The 24,000-nt window shown below is 51.2% G+C and overlaps 9 protein-coding genes across 9 annotated transcripts; 4 read left to right on the top strand and 5 right to left on the bottom strand.

Annotated features, from left to right (window-relative positions):
* Positions 1–602: 602 nt before the first annotated feature.
* P152DRAFT_389419 (uncharacterized protein) lies at positions 603–1,736 on the top strand (the record flags this gene model as incomplete). Its single annotated transcript, XM_033675982.1, has 1 exon — positions 603–1,736. A coding segment is annotated over one exon (1,134 nt), but the record flags the coding sequence as incomplete, so codon positions are not given.
* An 82-nt stretch (positions 1,737–1,818) lies between these two features.
* Positions 1,819–5,902, bottom strand: P152DRAFT_504931 (uncharacterized protein; the record flags this gene model as incomplete). Its single annotated transcript, XM_033682402.1, has 6 exons — positions 5,696–5,902; positions 4,944–5,634; positions 4,100–4,894; positions 3,801–4,041; positions 2,127–2,916; positions 1,819–2,074 (listed from the first exon to the last, which is right to left on the bottom strand). Exons 1-6 carry the CDS (start codon positions 5,710–5,712, stop codon positions 1,819–1,821), a joined length of 2,790 nt encoding a protein of 929 aa, XP_033537834.1. The 5' UTR covers positions 5,713–5,902.
* Positions 5,903–7,060: 1,158 nt separating this feature from the next.
* P152DRAFT_389652 (uncharacterized protein) lies at positions 7,061–7,369 on the top strand (the record flags this gene model as incomplete). The annotated part of the gene is made up of 1 exon (XM_033675994.1): positions 7,061–7,369. A coding segment is annotated over one exon (309 nt), but the record flags the coding sequence as incomplete, so codon positions are not given.
* A 2,043-nt stretch (positions 7,370–9,412) lies between these two features.
* Positions 9,413–11,173, bottom strand: P152DRAFT_389367 (uncharacterized protein; the record flags this gene model as incomplete). The annotated part of the gene is made up of 2 exons (XM_033675980.1): positions 9,413–9,581; positions 9,630–11,173. 2 exons carry the CDS (start codon positions 11,171–11,173, stop codon positions 9,413–9,415), a joined length of 1,713 nt encoding a protein of 570 aa, XP_033537832.1.
* A 1,405-nt stretch (positions 11,174–12,578) lies between these two features.
* P152DRAFT_388590 (ribosomal protein S18) lies at positions 12,579–13,039 on the top strand (the record flags this gene model as incomplete). Its single annotated transcript, XM_033675937.1, has 2 exons — positions 12,579–12,794; positions 12,851–13,039. Coding segments are annotated over 2 exons (405 nt in total), but the record flags the coding sequence as incomplete, so codon positions are not given.
* Positions 13,040–13,064: 25 nt separating this feature from the next.
* Positions 13,065–14,461, bottom strand: P152DRAFT_454453 (uncharacterized protein). Its single transcript, XM_033678592.1, has 3 exons — positions 14,048–14,461; positions 13,696–13,986; positions 13,065–13,619 (listed from the first exon to the last, which is right to left on the bottom strand). Exons 1-3 carry the CDS (start codon positions 14,171–14,173, stop codon positions 13,251–13,253), a joined length of 786 nt encoding a protein of 261 aa, XP_033537830.1. The 5' UTR covers positions 14,174–14,461; the 3' UTR covers positions 13,065–13,250.
* Positions 14,462–14,752: 291 nt separating this feature from the next.
* Positions 14,753–15,547, bottom strand: P152DRAFT_374387 (uncharacterized protein; the record flags this gene model as incomplete). Its single annotated transcript, XM_033675580.1, has 1 exon — positions 14,753–15,547. A coding segment is annotated over one exon (795 nt), but the record flags the coding sequence as incomplete, so codon positions are not given.
* A 2,946-nt stretch (positions 15,548–18,493) lies between these two features.
* P152DRAFT_463841 (MFS general substrate transporter) lies at positions 18,494–20,835 on the bottom strand (the record flags this gene model as incomplete). Its single annotated transcript, XM_033680526.1, has 12 exons — positions 18,494–18,843; positions 18,940–19,044; positions 19,181–19,317; positions 19,374–19,439; positions 19,543–19,649; positions 19,703–19,837; positions 19,870–20,129; positions 20,178–20,340; positions 20,398–20,425; positions 20,474–20,508; positions 20,595–20,648; positions 20,800–20,835. 12 exons carry the CDS (start codon positions 20,833–20,835, stop codon positions 18,494–18,496), a joined length of 1,476 nt encoding a protein of 491 aa, XP_033537828.1.
* Positions 20,836–21,866: 1,031 nt separating this feature from the next.
* Positions 21,867–23,559, top strand: P152DRAFT_114012 (taurine catabolism dioxygenase). The gene is made up of 4 exons (XM_033673650.1): positions 21,867–22,364; positions 22,415–22,756; positions 22,807–23,181; positions 23,236–23,559. Exons 1-4 carry the CDS (start codon positions 22,148–22,150, stop codon positions 23,409–23,411), a joined length of 1,110 nt encoding a protein of 369 aa, XP_033537827.1. The 5' UTR covers positions 21,867–22,147; the 3' UTR covers positions 23,412–23,559.
* Positions 23,560–24,000: the final 441 nt, after the last annotated feature.

Raw genomic sequence — 24,000 nt, 5'->3', positions numbered from 1 at the left:
GGTTCGGGCTCACTGTTGAGTGTCCGATGCCGAGCGGACTACCGCCTAACTTAGTCTCCTCCTTTACGTTCACCGTTTGTCCAGGCGTTCCGGAGCGCTGGCGGCGACCGTCTAGACCAGTGACAGAGGGACGATATGAACGACGCAACCATAGATCCGATTTCTGGTCCAATTGCAGCTGGTCACCCCGGCGAAAGTGCGGACCTGCATCCCGCTCCCACCGTCGGCCTGGAGGACGACCTCGTGGCGTTAAGGGAGCTCTCCCCTGAGGCTCTGCGCGTCGAATCTATTCAAGGCGATGAACTCTCCCCTCTGGCGCACGTTCCCAAGCCGCGCCTGTCATCGGGTTCCACGGCCTATTTCTCCTGTGAAGAAGGACTTTCTCAATCATCGCCGCCAGCGACTCGGATCATCGCCGCTCCTCCGGTGCAAGGATCTCGTATGTCGATATATTGGGATCCGGCGGAGGCTATGCTGACCGCTGACAGCGATTAGTGCCGCAGTATATCGAAGACAATGAGATCGATCATCAGAATGCTGCGGAAGCAAACGTGATCGAACCCCGGGCCGAGACCGAGAATGTCCAGGTTGCCCTCGAGTCGGATCCGCGTCCACCGATTGTTCGCTTTCGAAGCCCGCCGAAGAAACCATTGTCCGTCACCGACATGGTGTCACCGTCATGGTGCGAGCTACAGTACCTCTTCACGTTGGGGAAACATGGGAGAAAGCTGCAGACACCCGCGATGAAGCAGGGAAGCGCCGTACACAAGGAACTTGAAGATCAGGTCTTTCAGTATGTTCCGGTGTCGGTGTCTACCCGGGAAGATACCTGGGGGTTGAAGATTTGGAACGCAATTCAAGGATTTCGAACCCTGGCGAACACGGGGATGACGCGCGAGATGGAGATCTGGGGCACGATTGATGGCCAGATCATCAATGGTATCATCGACGAGATATCGTACAAGTGCCCGGACGAGAAACTCGAAACGCTTGTACGCAACGTGGAGGATAAGCAGCGGGCCGCGGCCTTGGCTGCTGAAAATGGAGCGACGGAGTCCACAGCAGAAGACACAACTACCCAGAGGAAGATCTACATCACAGATGTGAAGACTCGCGGTAGGAAGACCATTCCTAAAGGCTCTTCGTTGAAGCCTACGTTTGTCCAACTCATGTTGTACTGGAGGTTACTGGGTGACCTGGCATCGGACCGCGTCGACCCACGCATAATCTTCGAGCGATACCGATTGAACCCATCCAAGCCCTTCTCGGATTCGTTCATCGAAGATGTTGCGAAGCTTGACTATAACTTCAAAACTACAAGTACTCAAGATGAAGAAGCCCCGTTTCAGGCAAGCCCCGATGCACGGTCGGAACTTTTCGAGAATGACAACCTACAAGACCTATGGTCCCTCATGATTCGCGAACTGAAAACGATTATTCCGAACCAGGATGCCCTTGGCAAGGTTCTTCATGTGGAGTTCCGAAGCCAGAGCGACGGATCCATCATTGGTAGCAAGTCCTTTGTTTATAACGCCAACACGATCGATCGCTACGTTAAAGATACCCTACGCTTCTGGAAAGGGGACAGGGAACCCAAGGGTGTCGAGATCGAAGATGCTTTCAAATGCCGGATTTGCGAGTTCGCTGAGGACTGCTCCTGGCGACAGAATAAGATTGGCGAGGCAGTTCAAAGGTTCCGCACAAGGTCGATTGCAAGTGGCCAACCAGGCGGCTGAGATTCTCAATCAGCTTCTATCCCGCTAACGCTACATGTCTTAATGGCAAGGTATTCTATGCGATGAATATCTCACGGCCAATTCAGTACGGGTACGAATGGTGCTCGTCTTCATTGCCCAGGTCAAGGCCGTCATCGAGCTGCTTCTGATGTTCCCCATCGAGATACGGCAACAATACCTCTTCGAATTGGGCTCGCCCTCGATACTTGGACACGTCCGGTGCCCAGCTCCGAATACCGGACGCGAGACGGCCGGGGACATACTTCTCCTTACAAATATCCGTAATGGGATGAAAATATGTGCGAATGGTGAAAACGACAGCACCACTTCTCGGAAGCCTAAACAGGTTAATGTCGCAGTCAAAGTCTCTTCATCTTCATAGAAACCTACCTTCGAAGGCTTTGTCTTTCGCTCCTGAAGTGATAAGTATCGACTGGTCGGTTCTTGGGCGCCGAAGCCCAGCTCAGATCAAACGGATACGAATTTTCCGATCCAAGCGTATGACTGAATGCCACGTCGTCGTCGACCTGGATGAAATAGTTGTTCCTCAGCATGGGCGTCTCCGGCCTGAGTCGCTTAAAGAAGTTCATCATCCCCTTCTCCAGCTTCTCTTTGTATTGCGGAACCTCCCCTGAGGTATGAATTTCCGACAGCGGCATCCCGAACTTGTCCTCAAGACGCCAGAACCCAGCCAAGAGGATCGCGCCGGCAACCAGGTAATACTGTCCGTCGGGTCGCTCCATCATGATCGCAAGATCGTCTTGAACCATCCTGCCAGCCATCTGCATCGGGTCCTCGGCCAGTGGTCGCTCAACGATATTGAACGTCTCTCCCGTCACCAAGTTATCCATGCCGACCTCCGTCTTCCTGTACAGGTTCGGGTATCTCTGGGGCAAATAGTCGCAGAATTCTTCGACCAGTTCGACGGCACCGTCAAACGCTTCCGGTGCAGTCCTGCAGCACTTGTCTCCCCGTTCCTTCATTCTCTCGGCTTTCCGATCATGGTACGTCATATAGTGGTTGTCGAGTTCGATCCATTCGTCCCACTGCATACTTCGGAGGCCCATTGTGACGAAGTATTGGTGTCGGATCGGTCGGTACGGGAGAGGCTTTGTATCCTCAAGTGACCAATCCTGATAGGGCGCTGCGGCAGGCCGCTTGAAAGAACTGGGCACCCATACTAGTCCTTGTATCAGCAAACCATCATGGAAGAACCGTTAGGGAGAGTCATCGTGCTCACCTCCCGGCTCCTTCATAGCAAACTTCGAACGCTGCGCGGCGGTAGGGCTAGGCGGTGGTTTCTCGAGATCTGGCGTTCCCGCTCGTTTTGGTGTTCCCCATTTCGACGAGATATATCTGACCGACCGGACGACAAGCCAGATCGTGCCGGCCGCAAAGAGCAGTGAATACCACGCCGATTTGGGATTCTGTAGGAGAATCTCCTGGTACGGAGCGGCCTTCTGTGTAGCGGAGTGGCATGCCCGCTTGATGTGGTTGCCGAGTTCGGCGTATATAGATGGCTCCAACTGCGTCATGATGTCTGGTTCGATCGCGCTGGTATACACAGAGTAAAGAAGAATTCTAATGCAATTAATACTCTAAATCGTATCAAAAAGTTCGCTTTCTTCGTAGAGGTAGCCAACCCCCGCCTCATCCCATACGTCAATCATGGCTTCGTGCGAATCTAGGATTCTCGATGTATCTGATAAGAGCTGCACGCCACGATTAACCTAGACCAATTGGGTCAGCCTACTAAGACCTTAAGTGGTTTTCGCTGCACATCCACTGAAGATAGGTACTGGCGGTTTCTAGAGAGGAGCCTGGTCTTTGAAGTACCGTCATCCATGGACGTTCGCTGTTCCACCACTTTGTCGATCTCCACTTCAAGCACAATATTTCCTATTCGGGTTAACATCTCCCACTTCCACATCCACACTCCACAGTCGTTGATACATATCGAGTCACGAGACTGCGTCTATCTTTATCACAAGTTTCAATTGGCAATCTACAGCGGCAGAATCGTAAATTGATCCGTCCTATCTATGGGTTTCCCTTACTTCGGACTGTCACGCTTCCGCAGGAGGCAATAATTGCCCCACTTGCGTTGGAACTGAGGGGGAACAAAGGACCAGTCCGGAACCCAGAACATTCGACCGAGCGCACCCGTCTTCCCTGTATCAAGGAAAGGCGCACACTTCAAACTCTCCCATGCTGCCGTGTCTTTCATATAATTCGGTTCTAGCGGCGATGGTTCGGTCTCGGGGAAATACGAATCCACAAGGAAGTCGCATTGTTCCACTTGGACCTAGTTATCGTTAGCTGCAATACTTGTGACACCGCTCTATGGTTCCCTCTAGACTTACATATTTACTAGGATCCACTATATTCCGGTCATTCATACCCGGAGGGATAGCTGAAACCGCTCGAAGCAGTCCAGGCACGTCCCTCCATTCATCAAACTGCCCTGGCAGCAGTCCATCGAATGAGCTCCTGATGAACTTGGCTCTGTAACCGTCGGGCAGGAAATACGATGACGGAAAGCGATACCACTCCTTGCCTAGGCACAGAGTGGCCTCTGGCTGAACCGACGCGATGTGCTCGAGCGGCGCGTATACCTGCAGAGGAGCCGAATACGCCGTGAAAATTCCGGCGGCTCGGCCAAGGCCAAGCACAACGCATACTGCGATGAATGATACGACCCCGAAGAGTTTCATGAAAGCAGGGACTTTGCCGGCCAACGTCTTCCTATTTCTGGAGCCGCAGATAACCAGCAGAATGTGGAAAGTCACCGCAGCGTTCAACGCCAGGAGAGGGTATATAGGATACAGGAAGCGCTCTTCCTTGTGAGGTTGCCAAGTGAATATGCAAAGCCATAGATCTGCCACCAAATTGACCGTGAGGGTGGGGCCGGAGAAAAGTGGGAGGACCGGCTTGCGCATTATCCATGCCTGTGCAAGTACAATAAACTTGCTGACCAAGGCCAGCAACAACCAGACATTGAAGTTCAAGGCAAGGTTTCGAAGATAAAAATGCCAGGGCTCTGTTCCGTATATGTTTGGACCGCGATCATCCCCGCCGAACACATTGTATGCCACGATGTTCCACGGGACCAACGCCGGCTTGTCGAATGCCACGGAGTCGACCAAGACTTGCAAGACCTAGTGCATCATGAGACTCTGGGTGATCTTTGCATTTGGACATACGTACAAGGACACCGACACATCTCACCCCGCCATCCACGAAATGGAGGAACCGCATCCCTTTATCGTCTGATGATATCAGACGGATGATCTCGACAAAAAGGAACGGAATCGCCAAGGCTGCCGCAAATGGCCAGCCTAGAAGACTTCCAAGTCCGAACCAAAAGATCCCCTCCGCCGTCCCTGCACCGTCAAGATTGTCCATAAATGCCGCAGACCCTAACATGGTAGTATACATCGCAAAGGTGGACGGCAGGTATGCGATTGAGGCATGATACATCCCCGCATTGATCACCATGATAAGGGCAAAGATGATCGCCACTCGCTGACTGATACTCTTCGAAATCGCAAAGTACAGCCGTGTCTGACAGGTGGCACAGATGAATGCCAGGAAGCTACGGACGAAGTAGAACTCGGAGATCTTGCTGTTCATGAAGGGTACTTGCCGGCCTAGAGAGATCAGGCCCGCGTGCAGTGCGGCGTATGCCCAACTGCGAATGCCATACTCCGGAGAGTACTCCCAGGTCTGCAGACCATAGCCATGGTTTAGAAAATGGGTTGGCTCCCAGTAGTTGAACACTTCGTCGCAATCCTGGATTGGAGCGAACGCTGCAGCAATAAGACCGGCGACGGCGAAGGAGGAAAAGACGACCGCAAGCTCAGCAGGCGATCCTGTGGCCGTGGATGGCTTACCGGACCTGGATCTGTTAATATCTGAGCGCTATACGGTTATTTTGAATATGTCTTGAATGGTATTACCGTTTAGGGTTACTCATGACGCTTCCTCCTTGCACGCGTTCCTGAAAGGTGTCCACTAATAGAAGAAGGGATTATTTCTCGCGAAACATCCCAAGAAACACCAGTTCCTTAGTCAACTAAGAAGCATAATCGTTAGGCTCTACGAGCCATGGATCAACATTTCATAATAACCTGAAGACAAGGTTGAAGGGAGACTATTTATTGTCGTAGCCTCGAAGGTGTCCTTAGTCTCCTTACTCTAGGAACGGTCACTCATGGTTGCTTATGTGAGATTAAATCACGTGCTATCGTATTACTATCGTCAAGCGCGGTTCAGAAACTTTTTAAATTTTCTTCAGCAGGTTTTCAAAATGATTTCCACATTGAAAACGCCTCGCCTCACTTTCACTATGTGGAAACACATGGTGCTGGCTCCTTTACTTCATCCCAAACCTCTCTGAAGGTTTATTTTATTTTAATTGCAGGGTACGACTTTGGGACGAGTTTTTCGTCATGGACACCAAAGATGGGAACGATGTTCCCATGACAGAGCCTCAGCAGCACAGCAACAATGCTTTGGAGACCTTCATGGATGCTTTGGTCAGCATAGAAGGGCAGAGTTTGACTCCAGTCGTTGAGACCCAGAAGACTTCAGACACCGAGAATCATCCTGCAACAGGTGTAACCATCTCGGCAGAGTCTGGGGAAACCCAAGATTCTATGGAGGTCGGCCAGTCAAGTGTAAATGCGATAGACGCAACTCCTGCTGGCAATTTACATGCTGGTATGGACTTGGGCACATCGTTGCCTGGTGCAGGGGCCGCCCTGAACGCAAACGGACCCTCAGGAAACGTTGCTCCCACACATGCAGATATTGAGGATGCTGTATCAACTTCCACGGTCGCGAACGGGGCAGAACCTGCATCATCAGCTGTTAGCGATCTCGAGATGGCATCCAACAACGGCACTGTTGAAGACAGGAACGTCTCCCTTCTAGAACTTCCAGAGATTTCCAAACCGGCATCGGAAATCCCTGACTACACTGCCCAAGCAAATCTCCAGCTTCTACCGGGACTCTCAGTCACTGCCCAACCCTCTTCAGGCGTGGTATCTTCCTCCCACACTGCCGAGATTGACGGAGCGGCTCCCAGATCCAATGGTATCTCCAGATCTGATCCTCGTTCCGATCTGTATGCGTCTAAAGAGACCCCCGTCAAGGACGATAAAGACGCAACGGACGGAACTGCACAAGCTGAGCAGGAAGAATTCCGCTTCGATTCGTCCGACCTCGAGGATTCCGACACTGAAACCGAGTCCGAATCAGACGATTCGGATGCCGAGCCTCTGATGGACCCGAAAGCCATGGCGGAGATGCTCTCCAAGAGCATGAAAGTAGCGGAACCTGACAGCGAACCGCCCAAGACAAAGAACGAAATGCCCATGATCCACGTCGAGAAACCTACCGTGGAGATCACTCCTGAAATGAAGATCAGTTTCCTCGGCCAGGTTGAAGTCATCATCACCCCAGACAAGACTTCGAATGCCCGGCTTGTTTCCGTGAAGGCTCAACAGTCGGCTGAACGCAATGTGTACGATTGTGGGACCTATCTTTGTCTTGAGGATCGACAGATTCTCGGCGTCATCGACGAAGCCATTGGACGAGTCCAAGATCCATATTACACCTTCTTCATCACTGAGGAAGACATCCAAGCACTCAACGTGACTCAAGACACCGCTGTCTACATTGTTGATCAGTTTTCCTCAAAGCTCTTCACGGACGAGATAATGAAAATGAAAGGCACCGATGCATCGAACCTCCACGACGAGGAACTTCATGACTCTGAGATGGAGTTCTCTGATGATGAAAAAGAAGCCGAGTATAAGAGACAGAAGAAAGCGAAGGCGAAGGGAAAGAAAGCGGCAAATCAAGGCCAAGGCGATCGGAAACCAACTGCTCCTGCCAGCGGTGAAAGGAGACAGCCATTCCTTCCCCAGCAGCATCAGTATGGTGCTCAACCGGGTATGGAAAGGCCCTTGGTCAAGTACGACGATGACGATGATATGTCTTCTTCCCGAGGCAATGCGAGCACAAGAAATGAGAATCGGGAGAGCAGAGGAGGTCGAGGCAACCGCTTCACGTCTGGACAAAGAGGTCAACGTGGAAATCGATATGGCAACAACAATTCGAGAACTGGAAACCGTCACTCCGATTTCACATCCGGGGACCGTGCACACGACCACAGTCGATCCTACAACAATCAACACCACTCGCAACCCCAACCCAACTCAATGCCTCCCTCAAGTCATGGTTTCCACTCTCCGTCTCACAATGGACCCGAACGAGTCCACGACGTCTTTGGAGGCAGAGGAGCTACAACGTCCTCCACGACTGGACCCGGGAGCACCACTTTTCCACAAAATCCTACAATGCATGATGGGAATCATCCTCGACCATCTGCAGCCTGGTCTTACGCTCAACCTCCTCCCTACGTGGGAACAGATGTTCGAACTTCGAGCGGCAGGCCGAGCGCAGTAACTGGAGCCAATTCCGTTTCCCAGGGCTACTTGCCTCCTGTAGCGTCGTCTTCGGGATATCAAGGGATGCCTTTCCAGACGGCAAATGCACCTGGGTCGAGCGCATGGGGTGCGCTTCTAGCTGCTGCAAATCATGGATCTCAAGCCAACACCACTCCATACCCCATCCAGACTACCATGCCTCCTCCGCACGTCCTCGCCCAAATGGCTCAACAGGCGCGTCAGTCTGGATACGGCCCGCCTCCAATTCCAGGTCCGGGGCCAGTCCAAGACTCCGTTCCTACTTCTCCGATGACACCGCTTCCTCCACAAATGCTTGCAGCTGGTCTCTACAACGCGCCGATGAACCATGCACCTGGCCCCAACCAAGGACATGCTACTCAAGGATACCAATATCCGCCCTCTGCTCAAGGCTATTTTCCCACCGGTGGCAATTCCATGCCTTACTCAGGCCCTTCTCATCCTCAAGGACAACACCCAGTTCGCAACCCGCAGAGTCAACCTCCAAGCGGCTCAGAGACGGATCTTGCAGCGCTTTTGCGTCATCTCAGTCAATCCGGGCATGGCAACAACCAACCCTGAGCCCCCCAGCCTAGGATCTACAACACTCAAACGTTCACCAGACGGACCAAGCGGCAAATGGCCTCACGAGATGGTAGCAGTACTTTGGCCTGTCCTTTGTATAATTACGAAAGTCTGGCAGAAAGGCTACCGAGTCATCTCCTGCTGCCTTCTCGACTGAACATCGGAGGGGATCACACTCCTTCAACCTAACGCACCCGAGCCAAGGCAAGTCCTCTTTCATGCATTCCACAGCCTCACCCAGTCTTTTATGATGATACAACTTCTATTGCATAGTTCAACCGAGATCAAGGATCCTTGAAGACCCAACTTACCATCTTTCGCTCCTATCTGAGACAAATTCACTTCCCCAGCAGTTTGCATCGATTTTTTTTTTTGCCATCTGCTAACGTCTCCGTGCGTCTAGGACAATTGCACAGATAGATCCTGTCATGCTGGATATTTGCCGGCTCTCGCTTAAGCCATTTTGGATGCCCACATTGCATGTGCACCTCAACCGAAAGTGGATCAAACTTGTGTGACTGGCGCCACGGATGCATACGAAAGCAATGGAAGAGAATGGAAGGCATCAAAATTGTTGTAGGTGGATGGAAGTCAACTGATCGAACTGTATATTTATAATTATGGCTCAAGCGTTCGATCAATCTGAAATCTTCGAGTTCCCCTTGCTGTCCGCTTCCTGCCAAGCTGTTCAAGCTCCGTCCAAATTTCAGGATACTTTTCCCTTGCCCATGCTTCCATCTCGCTCTGACGATGTATCTCTGGAAGAGCATTGAAGATGGTTCCCAACCTGCCCACAAATATTAGTCGTGCCAAAAAGGAACACTGGAGTACTCACATTGTCGCATCTGGTGGATATCCCAACTCTGTCTCCACCAGGCGTGTAGCCTCCTTCAACTCCGAACTCCCAGCAAGTGCGCCAAGGTAGGCGATGAACACATCCTTCGGGATCTCTACCGTGGGGAGCGCATTGAGGGTCTCCCAGATAGGCGTGGCCATCTCTGCACCGCCGAGCAGATTTTCGCAAGTCCAGAACATGATGTTGAAACTGTTGAAGGACGGACCTTCCGACGAGTGATAGATGCTATCCCAGAGCTGTATGGCCTTCCCGGCGGACCCACAGCTCGTATATGCGAGTATCAGCGCATTGTACATCTTCGTGTCCGGATTGACAGTGATGTCAACCTTCAGCTGATTGTGTACGTTGCGGAGAGATTCAGTGTCGGTACACATCGCAATGCCGACGAATGCAACGACATATGTCTCCGCGGTCGCGCGAACCTCATCGACGAGCGAGTCTCGCATGTGGTTAAAAATTATACACGCCTTGTCGGCACGGCCGCGGCGGAAAAAGTCTTCCATGAGTTGGGTGCGAGTAGGGCGATCGACTTCGTCGAACACGTCGTGGACGATGGTACTGACATCCCAGGCGCGATCCGTGGGACGCTCGGGATCAAGGCAGTAGGTAACGAAGGTTGAGAGGAGAGCGGCGCGCTGGGAAGAGGAGAAGCGGGCCGCATGCGATTTGAGGAGCTGGATGAGATCTTGGATTTCGTCTCGCTCGAGATGCAGGAGGGAAAGAGCGCTGACTGTCTCGGGGAGGAATTTTGCGCCACGTTCGGTGAGGTCGTCGACAACGGACATGATAGTATCGTAGTCTTGGTTCTCGGAGGAACATAAGGCGGTAAGGAGTCGGTTGATGACAGGCACGTCATCGTTCTCTTCGAACTCAATATGCGTGCTCTTCAGTTCTTGATACGTTTTCATGGCCTCCAGAAGATCGTTGGCGATAAGTGGTATCCGCATGGCTAGGAGATACGCCTGGCCGTCAGCCTTGAAATCCAGTTTCTTCCCAAGATTCCGGTATCGTTCCGCTGCATATGCATCGTTCTTCGATAACGCATATTCGATCAGCTTATTGATTGACTGTATGTCTGGTAAATCATGTTTATCCTTGCCGCGAGCTCTTGAAGCCATGACGTTGATCATTTGCTCAATCCCATCGATGCTCTTTCCAGTGCCTGCAGCCCATAAGAGCGCACTGTCCCAAGCGCTTTTGCTTGGGGCACCGTCGAGAGCCTCTTTGACGACCTCCTGCCCCAATTTCATATCTCGGTGTTGCAAGCAGTACTTGACCACGGCATTCAACGCCCTGTCATCCGGTTCTGAGCTGCCAAAGACTTTGCCTTTGTGCCACCTCTTGACATACCGTCCTCTGGCAGCGTAAAACTTGACCATAACTTCCCGAACATCGTCACCCAGTTCAGCGGAGCGATCGCCAAGTTCCTCCAGTAGCTTGTGCAATTCGTCCTCTCTTCCTTCGGCAGCGTATCCCTCGAATACAAGGAGCCATGTGGAATCTGGAACCTTCTCGCCAACCATTTCTAGCCCTTTAAGTAGCTCGTGTGCTTCGCCGGCGAAGCCAGAGAAGCATAGAATATGAGTATACCATCTCTTCACTTCGTCATACATAATGTTTTCGGGGAGGTCATGCTTCTCAGCGTCGGAAAGGGAGCCGGTAGTTGTTCTAGAAATTTCGCCCAAGTCTCCGCTTCCTTTCTTCTCGTACACCGCGAATAACCCTTTGGCCAACTCTCGATGGAACTCCGTCTTCCCAGTGGGTTTTCTTTCCAGTACCTGTAACACCGATACCACGTCCTTATTTTCGAACCATCTCTTCTTCTCCGGCGGCGTAGTTTCCATCAGTGTTTGAAACGTTCGCAGCGCATGCCCGGCTTGAACATCCTCGACTCCAAGTGACTTGTCCGCTGCTGCGTTGAAGAACGCCCGGAAGGCAGCATGGAGTTGCTTAGGCTCAGGGGCGCGTAACTGCTGTTGCAACCGGTTCGACAACTCGACCATTTGCGCCATCCCCGGATCGAAGTGCGGGTTCGGGCTTGACTGGGAAGGCTGCATGGCCGGGAAGGCGAAAAAAGAGCGGGAAGGGCATGGTCGGAGGAGCCGGACAGCGGACGGAGGATACCGTGGTTGGTGGGAAGAAAAAGGACGGCATAGACAGTGTCGGTATAGGATGGGCTCACCGCGGACTAATTGCCGGAGGATAAGGCGTGTAAGATGCATCGTGAGGAATCGGCGCCCAGGGGGAAGAGCTCATTCGGAGCTTCTGGTGGAAGTTTTAGGTGGAAATTCGGATATGCAAACTCATCATGCCAATTGGAACATCCAATACACTTTAAAGCTGCTATACAGGTCGTTGGAATCGAACCCAAGAATTGTGCAGAGAGTAATCGCGTATTCTAACGAATAAACGCGTTGGTGGTGGTTAAGGAAATATAAGTCTCACCCAGACATAGAGAAATATTCCGTGGATGAGCTCATCCATGTCCTCCACTGTCACGATGTAATTTATCGAACGCTTAGCCAAATGTGGATTTTTCTAACGGCAACTTCTGTCACCACTTCCTATCTTAAAAGACTCCCATGTTCAACAAATTGTATCAATCTTTCTCTATGAGATAGATGATCGCCGATTCTGCAACATGAGTCTACCTCGAACCTTGACCAGAGCCCGAGCCTCTGGTCTCAGGCTTCCAACCCTTTTCCGCTCATTTTCCGATCAATCCCCAAAGAACCCATCTTCTCTCCCATCATCCGCGCAACAGCGTGAGTATTCCTTGCGGCAAAAGGCACCTTGATTCCATCATAACTGACTGGCCGTCCTCTCGCAGTGCTCCTTGACACCCTCCGCCAAACCGCTCCCACGGCCCGACCAGCCAGCAGTTCGATCACCTACGCGAAGCAGCTCGCCGAGAACAGCGCCCCGTATCAGGAGCGGGCAAAGGAAGCCCAACATGCGCGAAGACTGGAGTCGCAAATTGCGCGGATATGGCAACCTGGAGATGTCTACGCGCCGAGGGATATGGGGAAATCGGAGCAAATGAAGTGGTCGACCACGATAAAGCGGATGAGGAACGGGACAGCGGGACGCGAGCGGAGGGACGTCTTTGATACGCTGGGAATAAATCCGTTGAATGAGTATAAAGTGAGTGGAAACATTTGCGAGCTAAGACCATGAGATGCGCTCCTAACTTCCAATAGAACTTCTCCCTCCTAGCCGAGTTCACATCATCAATGGGAAGGATATATAACTCGAGCCAAACCGGTCTGCGGAAAAGGAACCAAAGGAAAATCGCCAAGGCGATACGGAGGGCAATCGGGATTGGATTGATTCCAAGTGTGCATCACCACCCAGAATTGGTATTACGGGACCCCAATTGGAGGCCATAGGGTTGGACAATATGGTAGGAAACGTCGGAATTAGTAGACTGCAATTTTGGTCGAACTTGGTTGCATTAAAGCAATCACTTTGCGGCCGAGGGCGATCCGCAGATCGCGACCGTGCCGCAAAGCACTGTATCTATATACACATGTACATATAACCCTCAACGTACAGGTCGTACACCCACAACCATTCTACACCCAGTACCTTTCATCACACTCAATCCAACGCCCCATCCTTCCTCAACGTCTCATTCCCCCATGGCGCGCTCGTCAAGCTCGTCAATCCCCCGGCTGGCTCACAGCTCTCTCTGCCACTGAGCGGCCCGGCCTTTGGCACCTCGACCTTCTGCCCGCCGGACGTCTCCGCAGCCTTCAGCGCCTTCAGCAACTGGGTGGTGGTTGCCGCGGTGAGGTCCTCGTAGTAGTCATCGTTGATCTGGATCATGGGAGCATTGGCGCAGGCGCCGAGACACTCGACTTCAGTGAAGGTGAAGAGACCGTCGGCGGTGGTCTGGCCATGGTGGATGCCGAGTTCGGATTCGACGGCTTGCATGACGGCGTCGGAGTCGCAGAGTTGGCAAGGGGTCTATACGAGTGTCAGCGTCCATAGGCTTATTGAAACTTCGATGCATCCGCATCGATGGAGAAGATTGAACACATACCGTCGTGCACACCTGCACATGATACTTCCCCACCGGATTCCGGTTATACATCGTATAGAACGTCGCCACCTCGTACACCCGCATCGGCGGCATCTCAAGAAGCCTTGCCACTTCGTTCATGACGCTGATGCTCGTGAACCCATGCTGTCGCTGCCCCAGATCCAGCAACGGCATCACGGCCGCCTTCTTGTACTGCGACGGATACCGCGCCAGGATCTCGGCGATGAGCTTATCATTCTCGGCGGAGAACTTGAAGGGGATGGAGGGGTTGTTGGCTTCAGTGTCCCGGTGCTGAAGGACAGAGTTAGTCGGGGAATGGAGCGAGCTAAATGGGATGGATGCGTGGACATACCACAAAGACGCTGTCGCTAAGTGCTTTGGAGGAGGATGTGAAGTGGCGGGGTCGGCTGACGCGGCGACATGCCGTTGAGAAAGATGGCCGTTGGGCTAATCGGAGGAGCCGTATTCTCGAGGCCATGATGGCGGATGTGTATAGAGCGAGGCTCAGGCAATTGGCCGTCCTTGATGTCCTGACTTTTGGATGTTGGAGCACTTGACGTTCGCTGAAGCTTTGGCGATGAGCACGTGACCTCTCGCCAATGAGAAATGAATTGAATCAAAGCCCCCAAGGATTCAAGGGACGACAAAGTTAGGCAAGAAAACTACCGATTCTCTCGCCCTTTCTGATAGCAATGGAAATTGTCGCCATTCTAAATATCACAGGATTGAAATTATGGTAAACGAGTGAATTGTCGGTATAATCCAAATCTATTTTCCCTGAAGCACAATCATATCTATGGCCAAGGTGTTCCTCTTGCCATGACCGTTTCCACTTTGACGCCGAGTATCCAAGTTGCCTGTTCCCGCCGTCTAGTCCGTCATGACAGGTCTTCCCTTGTCGTTGCCATAGTGTCATCAATATCATTGGTGCCATTCTCATATGTTGATTGTTTTACACGGAGAAGTTCCCCAAACCACCCTCCATCACCAGGACATGAAAAAGAAGTCGTCCGGTGATCCCCTGGCCTACTCAAGCACAAAGGCAGTTATTCTAACCGCTATAAGTTGCGAAAGTGTGACCGTAAGTGCTCAACTCTGTGCCCTTGGTCAAGAACCCATCTTTCGCCATGAAGTACGCGTACCTCTCGACGTAGTCCTGGGAGTCCAACCATGGAAGCACCTCTTCCAAGAACGCCTTGATTTCCTCGTCGGATCCGAAAGCACCAAATTCAGTGATCCAGATTGGCAATCCTGTCTTCTCATGCGCCTGCTGGATGTGGCTCTTGAAGTTGTCAACCCGGGACGCGTAGTCATACCAATGGATGACGGCAAAGTCAACCTGGCAGTCGGAGCACGCCTCCAAGAATTTACCAAGCCACGTGAGACCCATGCTCCCACCGCCGTTGGTGACCGCTGGAGATCCGAGGCGAACGTCAGAACCTCCGAACGGCTCCTGGACGTACTTCTTGTAGCCGGCGGCGGCCAGGGCAGGAGTCAAGAGGGATTGGGTCACGTGATCAGGCTCGTTAAAGGCAAGGATAGCAGAAGCACCGTTGGCAATGGCGTCCTTGGCGTTCTGCTCCCAGCCGAGCAGCTTGTCGCCGAGCCCCCAGAGCATAGGAATGTATTCAAGGCCAGTGAGTCCGTCGGGTTTGTTGCCCCAGTTGTAGGCCCATGAGATGTGATCTGAGCCGCTGAAGCAGGATGTGAGGCCGGCATCGTTGTACGCAATACCTCGCTTTCCTTTCCCACTGCTGGGCTTGCTGCTTGGTGATGACGAGGAAGCAGCGGAAGATGAAGCCACGGCAGAGGTAGCCGAGGCGGCGACAGAAGAGCTAGAAGTCACCTTGTTGGTACGGCCATAGGACCTGACACGCTTCTTTTCGATGGTTGGGAAAGCCGATCCTGTTCCAACAGTACCATTTGCCGAGAGAGTACTGGATGCAGCAGCGCTGTCGGAAGGGGTCACCGTGATATAAACCTTCTCGGTCGTGGTTTCGGTAACCGGTCCACTGCAGACTGAGGAGTCCGCACCGATGGGTTCGGGTCCAGCGGTCCTCTTCAACACGGAGGTCGTTCTGTTGGGTGGACCATGCGGGAAGCCAGTGCCGCCAATGGTACCAGTGGGATGGTATGACTCGGTACCGTTGCCATAAGGCTCAGCACCCCTAGGATACGCAAGGGCAGGCGTAAGGAAGGACAAGAGCCCCAACGCGAGGATCTGAGCTGCCATTTTCGTAGATCGTTTGCTCAATGCAATGAATGTGTCCCGTAACAAAGGATAGTTTGACGTTCTAGACGTGTCGAATGGAATATATGCTGCTACTAGAGCGCGTAAAATGTGCAAAGAGCCGACCGGAGCGGTTTTCCTTGTCGAAAGGTGAAATTTGAAAAGTTAACCAGGACAACTAGGTCCTCGGAAAGAAAGAATGGATTGAGCGATTGCTCAGAAATGAAAGTCGGTGACAAGGAATGGCCAGGTGCAGAGAGGTAGAAAGGGAGAAGGGGAAAAAGAAACAATGCAGATGAGCGAAGACATGGTGATATATATAATGGCCACTTCCCACTCCCCCCTTCTATCAAAGTCCAATTGTGGAAGTCTGAGAGGGGGCGAGGGAGAGCCCGGAGAGGGGAACGATTGGAATGTTGTTTGGTCGGGTTCCAGACCACGACCCACCCGTCCACATGTATCCACGGTGTCCACCAAATGTTGGTAGTGAACCAGAAAGTGACGAATATAATACCTCACAATTCACAATGAGGGATTGCGAGTGGACGGTTTCACGGCGGGACGCCACCTTATCATTTTCGTGATTCGTCCGGCAATGTTCTGTACCGTTTTGAAACATGTCTTCCTTTTTCGCCTGGATGCAGCGAAAGAAATTTCCCTTGCCTCAACGAGACGTCGCCGTCCTGCATCTGCAGCCTGCAGGCGGTCTGCGGAAAGACACAAGGACAGGTGGATAACTACGGACTTGTGGTTCAGCTGCAGCATATGAAACGAACTTACGGAGTACTCGATGAATACGATGACAGCATACAGTCAGGCTAATCGCTGAGTGATAGAGGGACTTGCCGCCGCAATTAGCGCTTCAAGGCACACCTAGGTTTCTTGGATAACTATGGCGTACGTCGTTCTCTAGCCGCAGCTGTTGAATCGGAGATCCACCAGCCCTGCTCGGCATTCTGCGATATGCGGCAAATCTGCCCGAGGTGAAAGTTGACGAGTTTGTTTCAGCGTGTGGTGGCCTGTAGAATGAAGGATCGAGAGGTCGTTGAGAAAGAAAACCGGAACCCAATCTGTCAAGTGCCACCACACGTGGCGGCCCTGCTAAACCCCAAAGCACGAGTCGAGGAGTGCGCCGAGTTCGTTGGAAAATGGAAAAGTGGGTGAAGTCCCTGGATTCCTGGAGGCTGGAATCTTTCATCACAAGAATAATGACGCCTCATCGGGACCGATCTCGATTTTGGAACCACCCAACCTGCCATACTACCCGATTGGCTGTCCAACAACTGGGAGTTCGGTTCAGTCAGGGACAAGCGAATAGTAGTCCCGCAAGAGTAACGCCACCAATGCGCCTCTGACATCGTGGTAGGTTGGTCAAATGGAAAGGCGACAGACGACCGAAAAATTTGGAAGAAAAGAGGGACAAGAGAAGAGTCCAAGATTTCAATTTCCCCACGGCCTCAGGATGTCGATCCAATGGGGTTGTACAGAGTCCCGCATAGGAATGGGCCTGAACTTGCTCGGCCCCGCGAAACGCTGCTCTGTGGCCTGTTTCTTAAGGCTTTCTGGAAATGTGGTGGTTGCGCGGCTTGTTGCTTGATAATTCCTATCGCATGGCGGTAACTTATGGAACCAGGAAGACAATCGCTCTGCATGGCAGTTGGCACTGTCTGATGTGTGCCGTCTGCGGCATCAGACAGCCAGCCTCAACGATGACACGTTGGCGAAGACTAGTCACTAGGGCGAGGCGTGATTCTTCTCCAATCTCCACTGATGTAGGATTCGGGATTTCGGATTTGGAACATTCGGGTATGTTTGCTGGTGTGCGATAGATCATCCATGGGAAGAGTGGATTTGGTTAGAGTTTCCTTTCTCTTGCAGAGTTGCAGTCTGACAATGTCCACTGTTCTATGGTCGAGATGCATCTGTTATATGGTCATATGGGTCACAAACTCACTCACAATATGATCGACAAAAGGAAATTTGATCTGGGACGGTCCGTTGCTGGGGTGCGGGTTTCAAGGCTCATCACTGTCATCACTGTCACACGGTGTTAGCAATTCATCCAGTACCAGCAGTTACCTGCAGCTGAATGTGCAGATTGTAACCCTAATTTGACATTTTCTCCAGTTCCGTACCTGGGGGTCTTGTGTAAAAGGAAGTACCTGCAGCTGTCCCCTCAATAGATGGCCGGAGGAACGCGAACAGCTGCTCAAGCATCCTCGCCATAATAGGAGCGCTCACTAGACCCAGGAAAGCAAAGACTGGGAAATAAAGTCACCTGTGGAGTAGAGCAGGAACAAGTCTGAGGCTGGTAGGAAATGATATCAGAATTCAAACTAAGAGTGATTGCTTGAGGATGCTAGATAATGTGCTAAATATTGAGGTGGTAGCCTAAACTTTGATTCTAAATTCTATTGCTAGATGGACGTTACGAAATATGAAAAGTCAGACACTCTAGTGCATCTCTACTTCATGCCCGTCAGGTATCTTAACTTAAGTACCAACTGTACCTCTATCTGTTGCCGTCGCCGCACCCCCTGCTTCCGTATTGTGTTCCAAGGCATTTCTCTAATGCGCAAACCTAAAGTCCAACCTTTTATTGCCTCTATCTCGTTGTCCTTCGTCCTCCAAATATCCATCCCTCTCGTCCTTCCCCATCTTGTTCCATACTTCATCCCTCGACTTATTCCTCCACACATAATAAGCCTTGATCAGTGGATACAGTACGATATTCATACAACATATGGCAAGCAACTGGCGATTTCCACGTTGATACCGCAGGGCATCGTCCATCCTGTATATGTTTGCCGAGATCATTGAACACCCCTGAACAAACATGTTAAAACAAGCAGCTGATACGGTGCACGTGCGAACCGTGTTGCTGTTCCGAGAGTTCCAGCCAACTAGGATCGCATTGGCTGAGGGGATACGTTAGCTCCGCATCACGATGAGATACGATTCCCGCTATACTATCGAATACATATCGGGGAAGAACAGTGTATCGCGGAACGTACCATTTGGATAGCTGAGCAGCAGGGTGATCACTGCCCACATTGTCCACCGATTCACAGTCGTGGTGTCAATAATGTTAAGATAGATGAGGAAGGGAAGAGCCATATCTGCCCGGCCAGTGCCGTGAAGGCTAATTGACCCCACACTTCGGCTACGTAATTAGGTGCCGACAAGCATCGCGATGACTATCAAAAAAGATCAGCATTTTCATCGGCATCAGTCTAGGCAGATGACTAAGCTTACTATGCCCAACATAATAAGGGATGGTTAACAGATTTGTTTCAAAGGTGTTGAACCCCAGTCCTTTCAGTGACAGTGTAATGTACATCTGCTGGGGAACGGCAGGTATCCCGGAGGTGAGTCCCATGATATACATTGGCCTGTACCACAGATGAGAAATCGCTCGTTCAGTATCTTGTACAGAATGGAAACATACCATAAGTCATAGTCCTTCAAACTCTGCCAGAGTAGCTTAGGGGTCACTAGCTGCCGGTTATGCATACTTCCTTTGGTAGGGTCATCGCGAATCACACGGTTGACGATAATTTTCTCCTCCCAGTAACATGATAAATAAGGATTGCCATTCGATGCGAGACGGGCCATACCGTTCAGTGAACCAGCCCTTCTTCCCACGGAACCAACTTGCTGTCTGTGCCGGCCCAGCAGGCATGAGGCCAAACGAAAATATGCCAATTACCATGGTAAGGAGACCCTATATCATTTAATGAGCATTAGGAATGAAAAGATCCTGTTGAGAAAGCTTACCTCGATGAGGAACAGCCATCGCCAGCCACTGTGCCCTCCTATACCTCTCATTCGCGGGAGACCAAACGCCAATATAGCACTCATGATATCTGCAATGCTCATTGCGGCCCAGAAAAAGCTAAGGCGGATAGAAAGCTCACGGTATGACAAGTATAAAATTACCTGACATGTTTAGCGCTAATGTAGAGTGAAGGAGTCCGGATACTCTCACCAGGGATGAATCCTCCTTGCAAGAGTCCCAACAACACTCGAGTGACCAAAAAAGTCGCCCGTCCGGAAAGCCAGAACTGCGTGGCTGCGACGATGCTCCAGAGCACGAGTTGTGCAGGAATCCATCGGTCAGGGCCAACCCATTTCGAAACAAGTTGAGATGGGAGCTCCGCAAGCAGGAAGCTAACCCTAGTCACCGTGACCCCCAGATTGTAGTCTATGTCCATTAGAAAATGACGAACAACTTGACCATGAAGCGGCATACCATTTGTAGTCATATGTAAGTCCGGCAGGAAATTGTCCGTCAACGCCTGCGTGAGATTGCTACGATCGATCTCTAACGCCATGAACATAATGCAGGTCCATCCCAAAATCCGCAAGTCGACTTTGCGAACCACCTTGTACTCTTCCCCCCAGGTCCAGCGGAACTACAACCGCGGCAATGAGCATATAAATGGAAGGAGTAGAAAATGGACGGCTCTCACCAGCGAGTCGAATCGGTGGATATTTTCCCTACTTGTATTAACACTTGCAGCTATAGAGGGGGTTAAGAAAGTCTACCAATCGTCTCTTGGCTGGTATCTCTTGGCTGGTATCTCTTGGTTGCTTCAGCATGGTCGTATACAGAACGCTGTGAGGTATTAGGACCAAGAGAATAGATCAAATGGAGGGGATTATTCACCTGAGTAGCGATGGCATCTGGATCAAGTTGTACGCTTCGCTGCCACCAAAACCGCTATACAATGCTTAGGGACGGTTTGCCAATCGGATTTCTTGACCACACCTTCTTTTCTGGAGGAGCACCAAGCAAAGGGATATCGTCGTCCACAGCATATTCAGCGGCATTGGGTTTCTTGCCACCAATATCACTGAGCGATGAGTCTGACCGGTCGGGGTTGGCGTTGCACAAGGACTGTAGGCATCTTGACGAAAAGCGACTTGAGATTAAGGATGGTATGAACCTGCTCCAACTAGCTCAGGGAACATATTCATCTGGTACAATAGTACATCCATGAAATTTATATTAGCGGAGAAAACAGAAATACGAGTTGCCCTGGATGCGCTTTGCACGACCATTTCGTTGATATTGATGTGCTATGGCAGAATTGCCTGAAAGAGAAGTCACAATGCCTATCATATAGGATTCGCTTAGAATATAGAGTTGTTCCATGCCTCGAGATGCTGCTTCTACTGATTTTTCCAGCCAATTCAAAGGGTCATGCAGTCCCAGGACAGACTTAGGGTCGATTAAGTGCGACTATGAATGTCCCGCATTACTCCTGTGATAACCTCTGCTGTTCAATTGGGCCTCCCTTCCGGGGTAAGGATTGATGGCTGTGGGTTATAACATTTGGAGACCTTGAATCACCATCTCGACTGTGAAAGCAGCGCATATTCGCACTCAACGGAGAACTACCATCGCACGTCCATGCTCTCCATCCTGGAGGTCGCCCAACGACGATCCTTCTAGGTGTGAGAGCTGCAGGTATGCATCAATGGTAAAGGCCATGACCACTGTCACTGCAGAGGCCCTTGTATTGCAGTTGTTGCGTCTGAGCACCGATCTCGACATAATCCAAAGAATAAGGAAGAAACATTTGAAAAGGGGTGATGTCGGTCACGTGCTGCTCTCAACCCGTGAGCTTATGACACAACCCCTATGCTCTTTTTAGCCATTTGACCCTAGAAACTTGGTCGCACAGGTCTTATTGATACTAATAACAATCGCATCCATTCCATTACCTAAGTTTTAGTTGGATTGGAAAGAGTCCAGGGGTCATGACAGGCACAAAAGTACCGTATAACCTAGAACATCAGCACATTTACCCCACGTACCCCGCTCAGTGAAATTTTGGATGAAGGCACAAGAGACTCTAAAATAACAAACTAAGGCTTTAAGATAAGATTGATGGGCTTGATTCGATGGATGGTGCAGTCATGTTGCCCCAGAATGGCGCAACGAGCCCAGTCGGATACGTGATCGTCTAGGATCATCTGCCAAGACTAAGCTTCTCTATTGCAACATCGTACATCAGCAACGATGGATGGACAACAAATGGACAATAGTACAGTTGCGTGATCGGTAAGCTACATTTGAAAAGACGCGGGGGGTTTTGAAAATGTGCCGAATATCCGAAAGGATGAATAAATAAAGACTTGAGGCCACCGCAAAAGAAAGTAGAAATACACAGATTACACATTGAACCCATTCAACGAAGGAACACTACAGCAAATATGGCACCCTCAGTTGTGGCACCCGCAGTGACGGAACAGGAGATTCCAATTGTTACCAAAGGCAGACCGCAGCCGTTGGTATCGTCGGGCCTCCTCGACCAATTCGAGCAATTCGATGTAACTCCAGTCATCGGCACGGAGTTCTCAAGTGCCAACTTGGTCGAGTGGATTAATTCTCCAAATGCAGATGACCTCTTGAGGGAGTTGGCCATCAAAAGAAAGCACCCCATACCGATACAGGCGTGCTCTAGACTAACGGACTCGCAGTCTCCCAGCGTGGTGTCGTGTTCTTCCGTGCCCAAGACAACCTCACGAACGATATTCAGAAGGTATTGATTCAGCGACTCGGCGAACTCTCAGGAAAGCCAAAAACCTCAGGCCTGCACATCCACCCGGTCTTGAACTCAGGCCGGGAAGGTGGAGGAACCGATCCGGAGATTAGCACGATCAGCTCTGTCCAGCACAAGAAGATTTACCGCCAAGCTACAGATGAAGGACTCACCGTAAAGACGCAGAACGCTGGACTGTGGCATTCGGATATCGCCTTCGAGCCAGTCCCGGCTGATTATACCTCACTTCGACTTGTTGAACTGCCCAAGACGGGAGGAGGTGAGAGGGATCCAGATTCTCGCCCGAGGTGGCGCTAACAGCCATTATAGACACCCTCTGGGCATCCGGATGCGAGATCTACGACCGCATCAGTGCGCCATACCAGAAGTTCCTTGAGGGTCTCACGTGCACCTTCGCTCAACCGGGATTCAACGCCGCTGCCGCTCGTGGTGGCTTCGAGATCTATGACAAGCCCCGCGGTGCACCCGAAAACGTTGGTACCCTGTTACAGGCGGTGCATCCCGTTGTGAGGACCAACCCTGTGACGGGCTGGAAGAGCATTTTCCCCGTTGGTGGCCATATCAAGCATATCAATGGCGTGACGGAAGACGAATCCAAGGCCCTCCTCAGCTGGTTCTTGGACTTGGTGTACAAGAACCACGACCTGCAGGTCCGCCTCAAGTGGCAGAACCCCAACGATATCGGTAAGCATCCCGTAGTTCCAAAGAAGACGAGGCTCGGAGCTGACATATGACTAGCGATCTGGGACAACAGAAGTGTTTTCCACAGCGCAACCTTCGATTATGACGACCAGGGTGAGCGTTTCGGTAACCGGGCCGTGGGATTGGGCGAGCGACCGTACTTTGACCCCAATAGCAAGTCACGCAGGGAAGCTCTGGGTCAGCATCTTCCTGCTGAGAAGATTGTAGTTTGATTGAGTCCGTGAAAATCTCCGGAGCTCATTCGCGGCTTTGCAGTCCGCAACCATACATTCATGTTAAACCAATTAGGGAAACAAAATTGAACTATGATAATGAAATAATAACTTCTGAACAAGGTCCGGTGTGTGATTCAAAGACTAGAATAGCGAGCTTGTGGAAATCTTGAGGTTTGGTGGTTCACGAATGCGTATAGCCTATTGGAGTATTTTATTGAGCATCTCGACGCATTAAAATAAACTGTGAGGAGCCATTCAAGGCGGGGTTTGGAAGGAACAGAACGAAGATCAGATCAAGGGACGCGATACAAGCTGGTGAAGAGGACCTGATGAGTATTAGGATGCCCGATCCCACCACATGACGGCCGCTGATTGATGTGGATACCTAGCGGTTTCAACATCTCATTTACGTGTGTAGTACATCGATGTATCGGCCGAAATATGAGGAAGCTCATGGATTGCGCTGCGAAGTGTGAAATATGGGATGGTTCATCTCTTGTGATTTGGTCTGGTAGGAGGAAATGTGTTTATTCAAGAATCAATACAGCAGTGGTGGTCAGGTGTCATGCGGCGAAGAGAGATGAGA

The sequence above is a fragment of the Eremomyces bilateralis genome (genome assembly GCF_010015585.1).
Source record: "Eremomyces bilateralis CBS 781.70 unplaced genomic scaffold P152scaffold_2, whole genome shotgun sequence".
Taxonomy (NCBI): domain Eukaryota; kingdom Fungi; phylum Ascomycota; class Dothideomycetes; order Eremomycetales; family Eremomycetaceae; genus Eremomyces; species Eremomyces bilateralis.
Note: the sequence above shows the minus strand (reverse complement) of the source record. Positions and strands in the feature narration are given on the sequence as shown.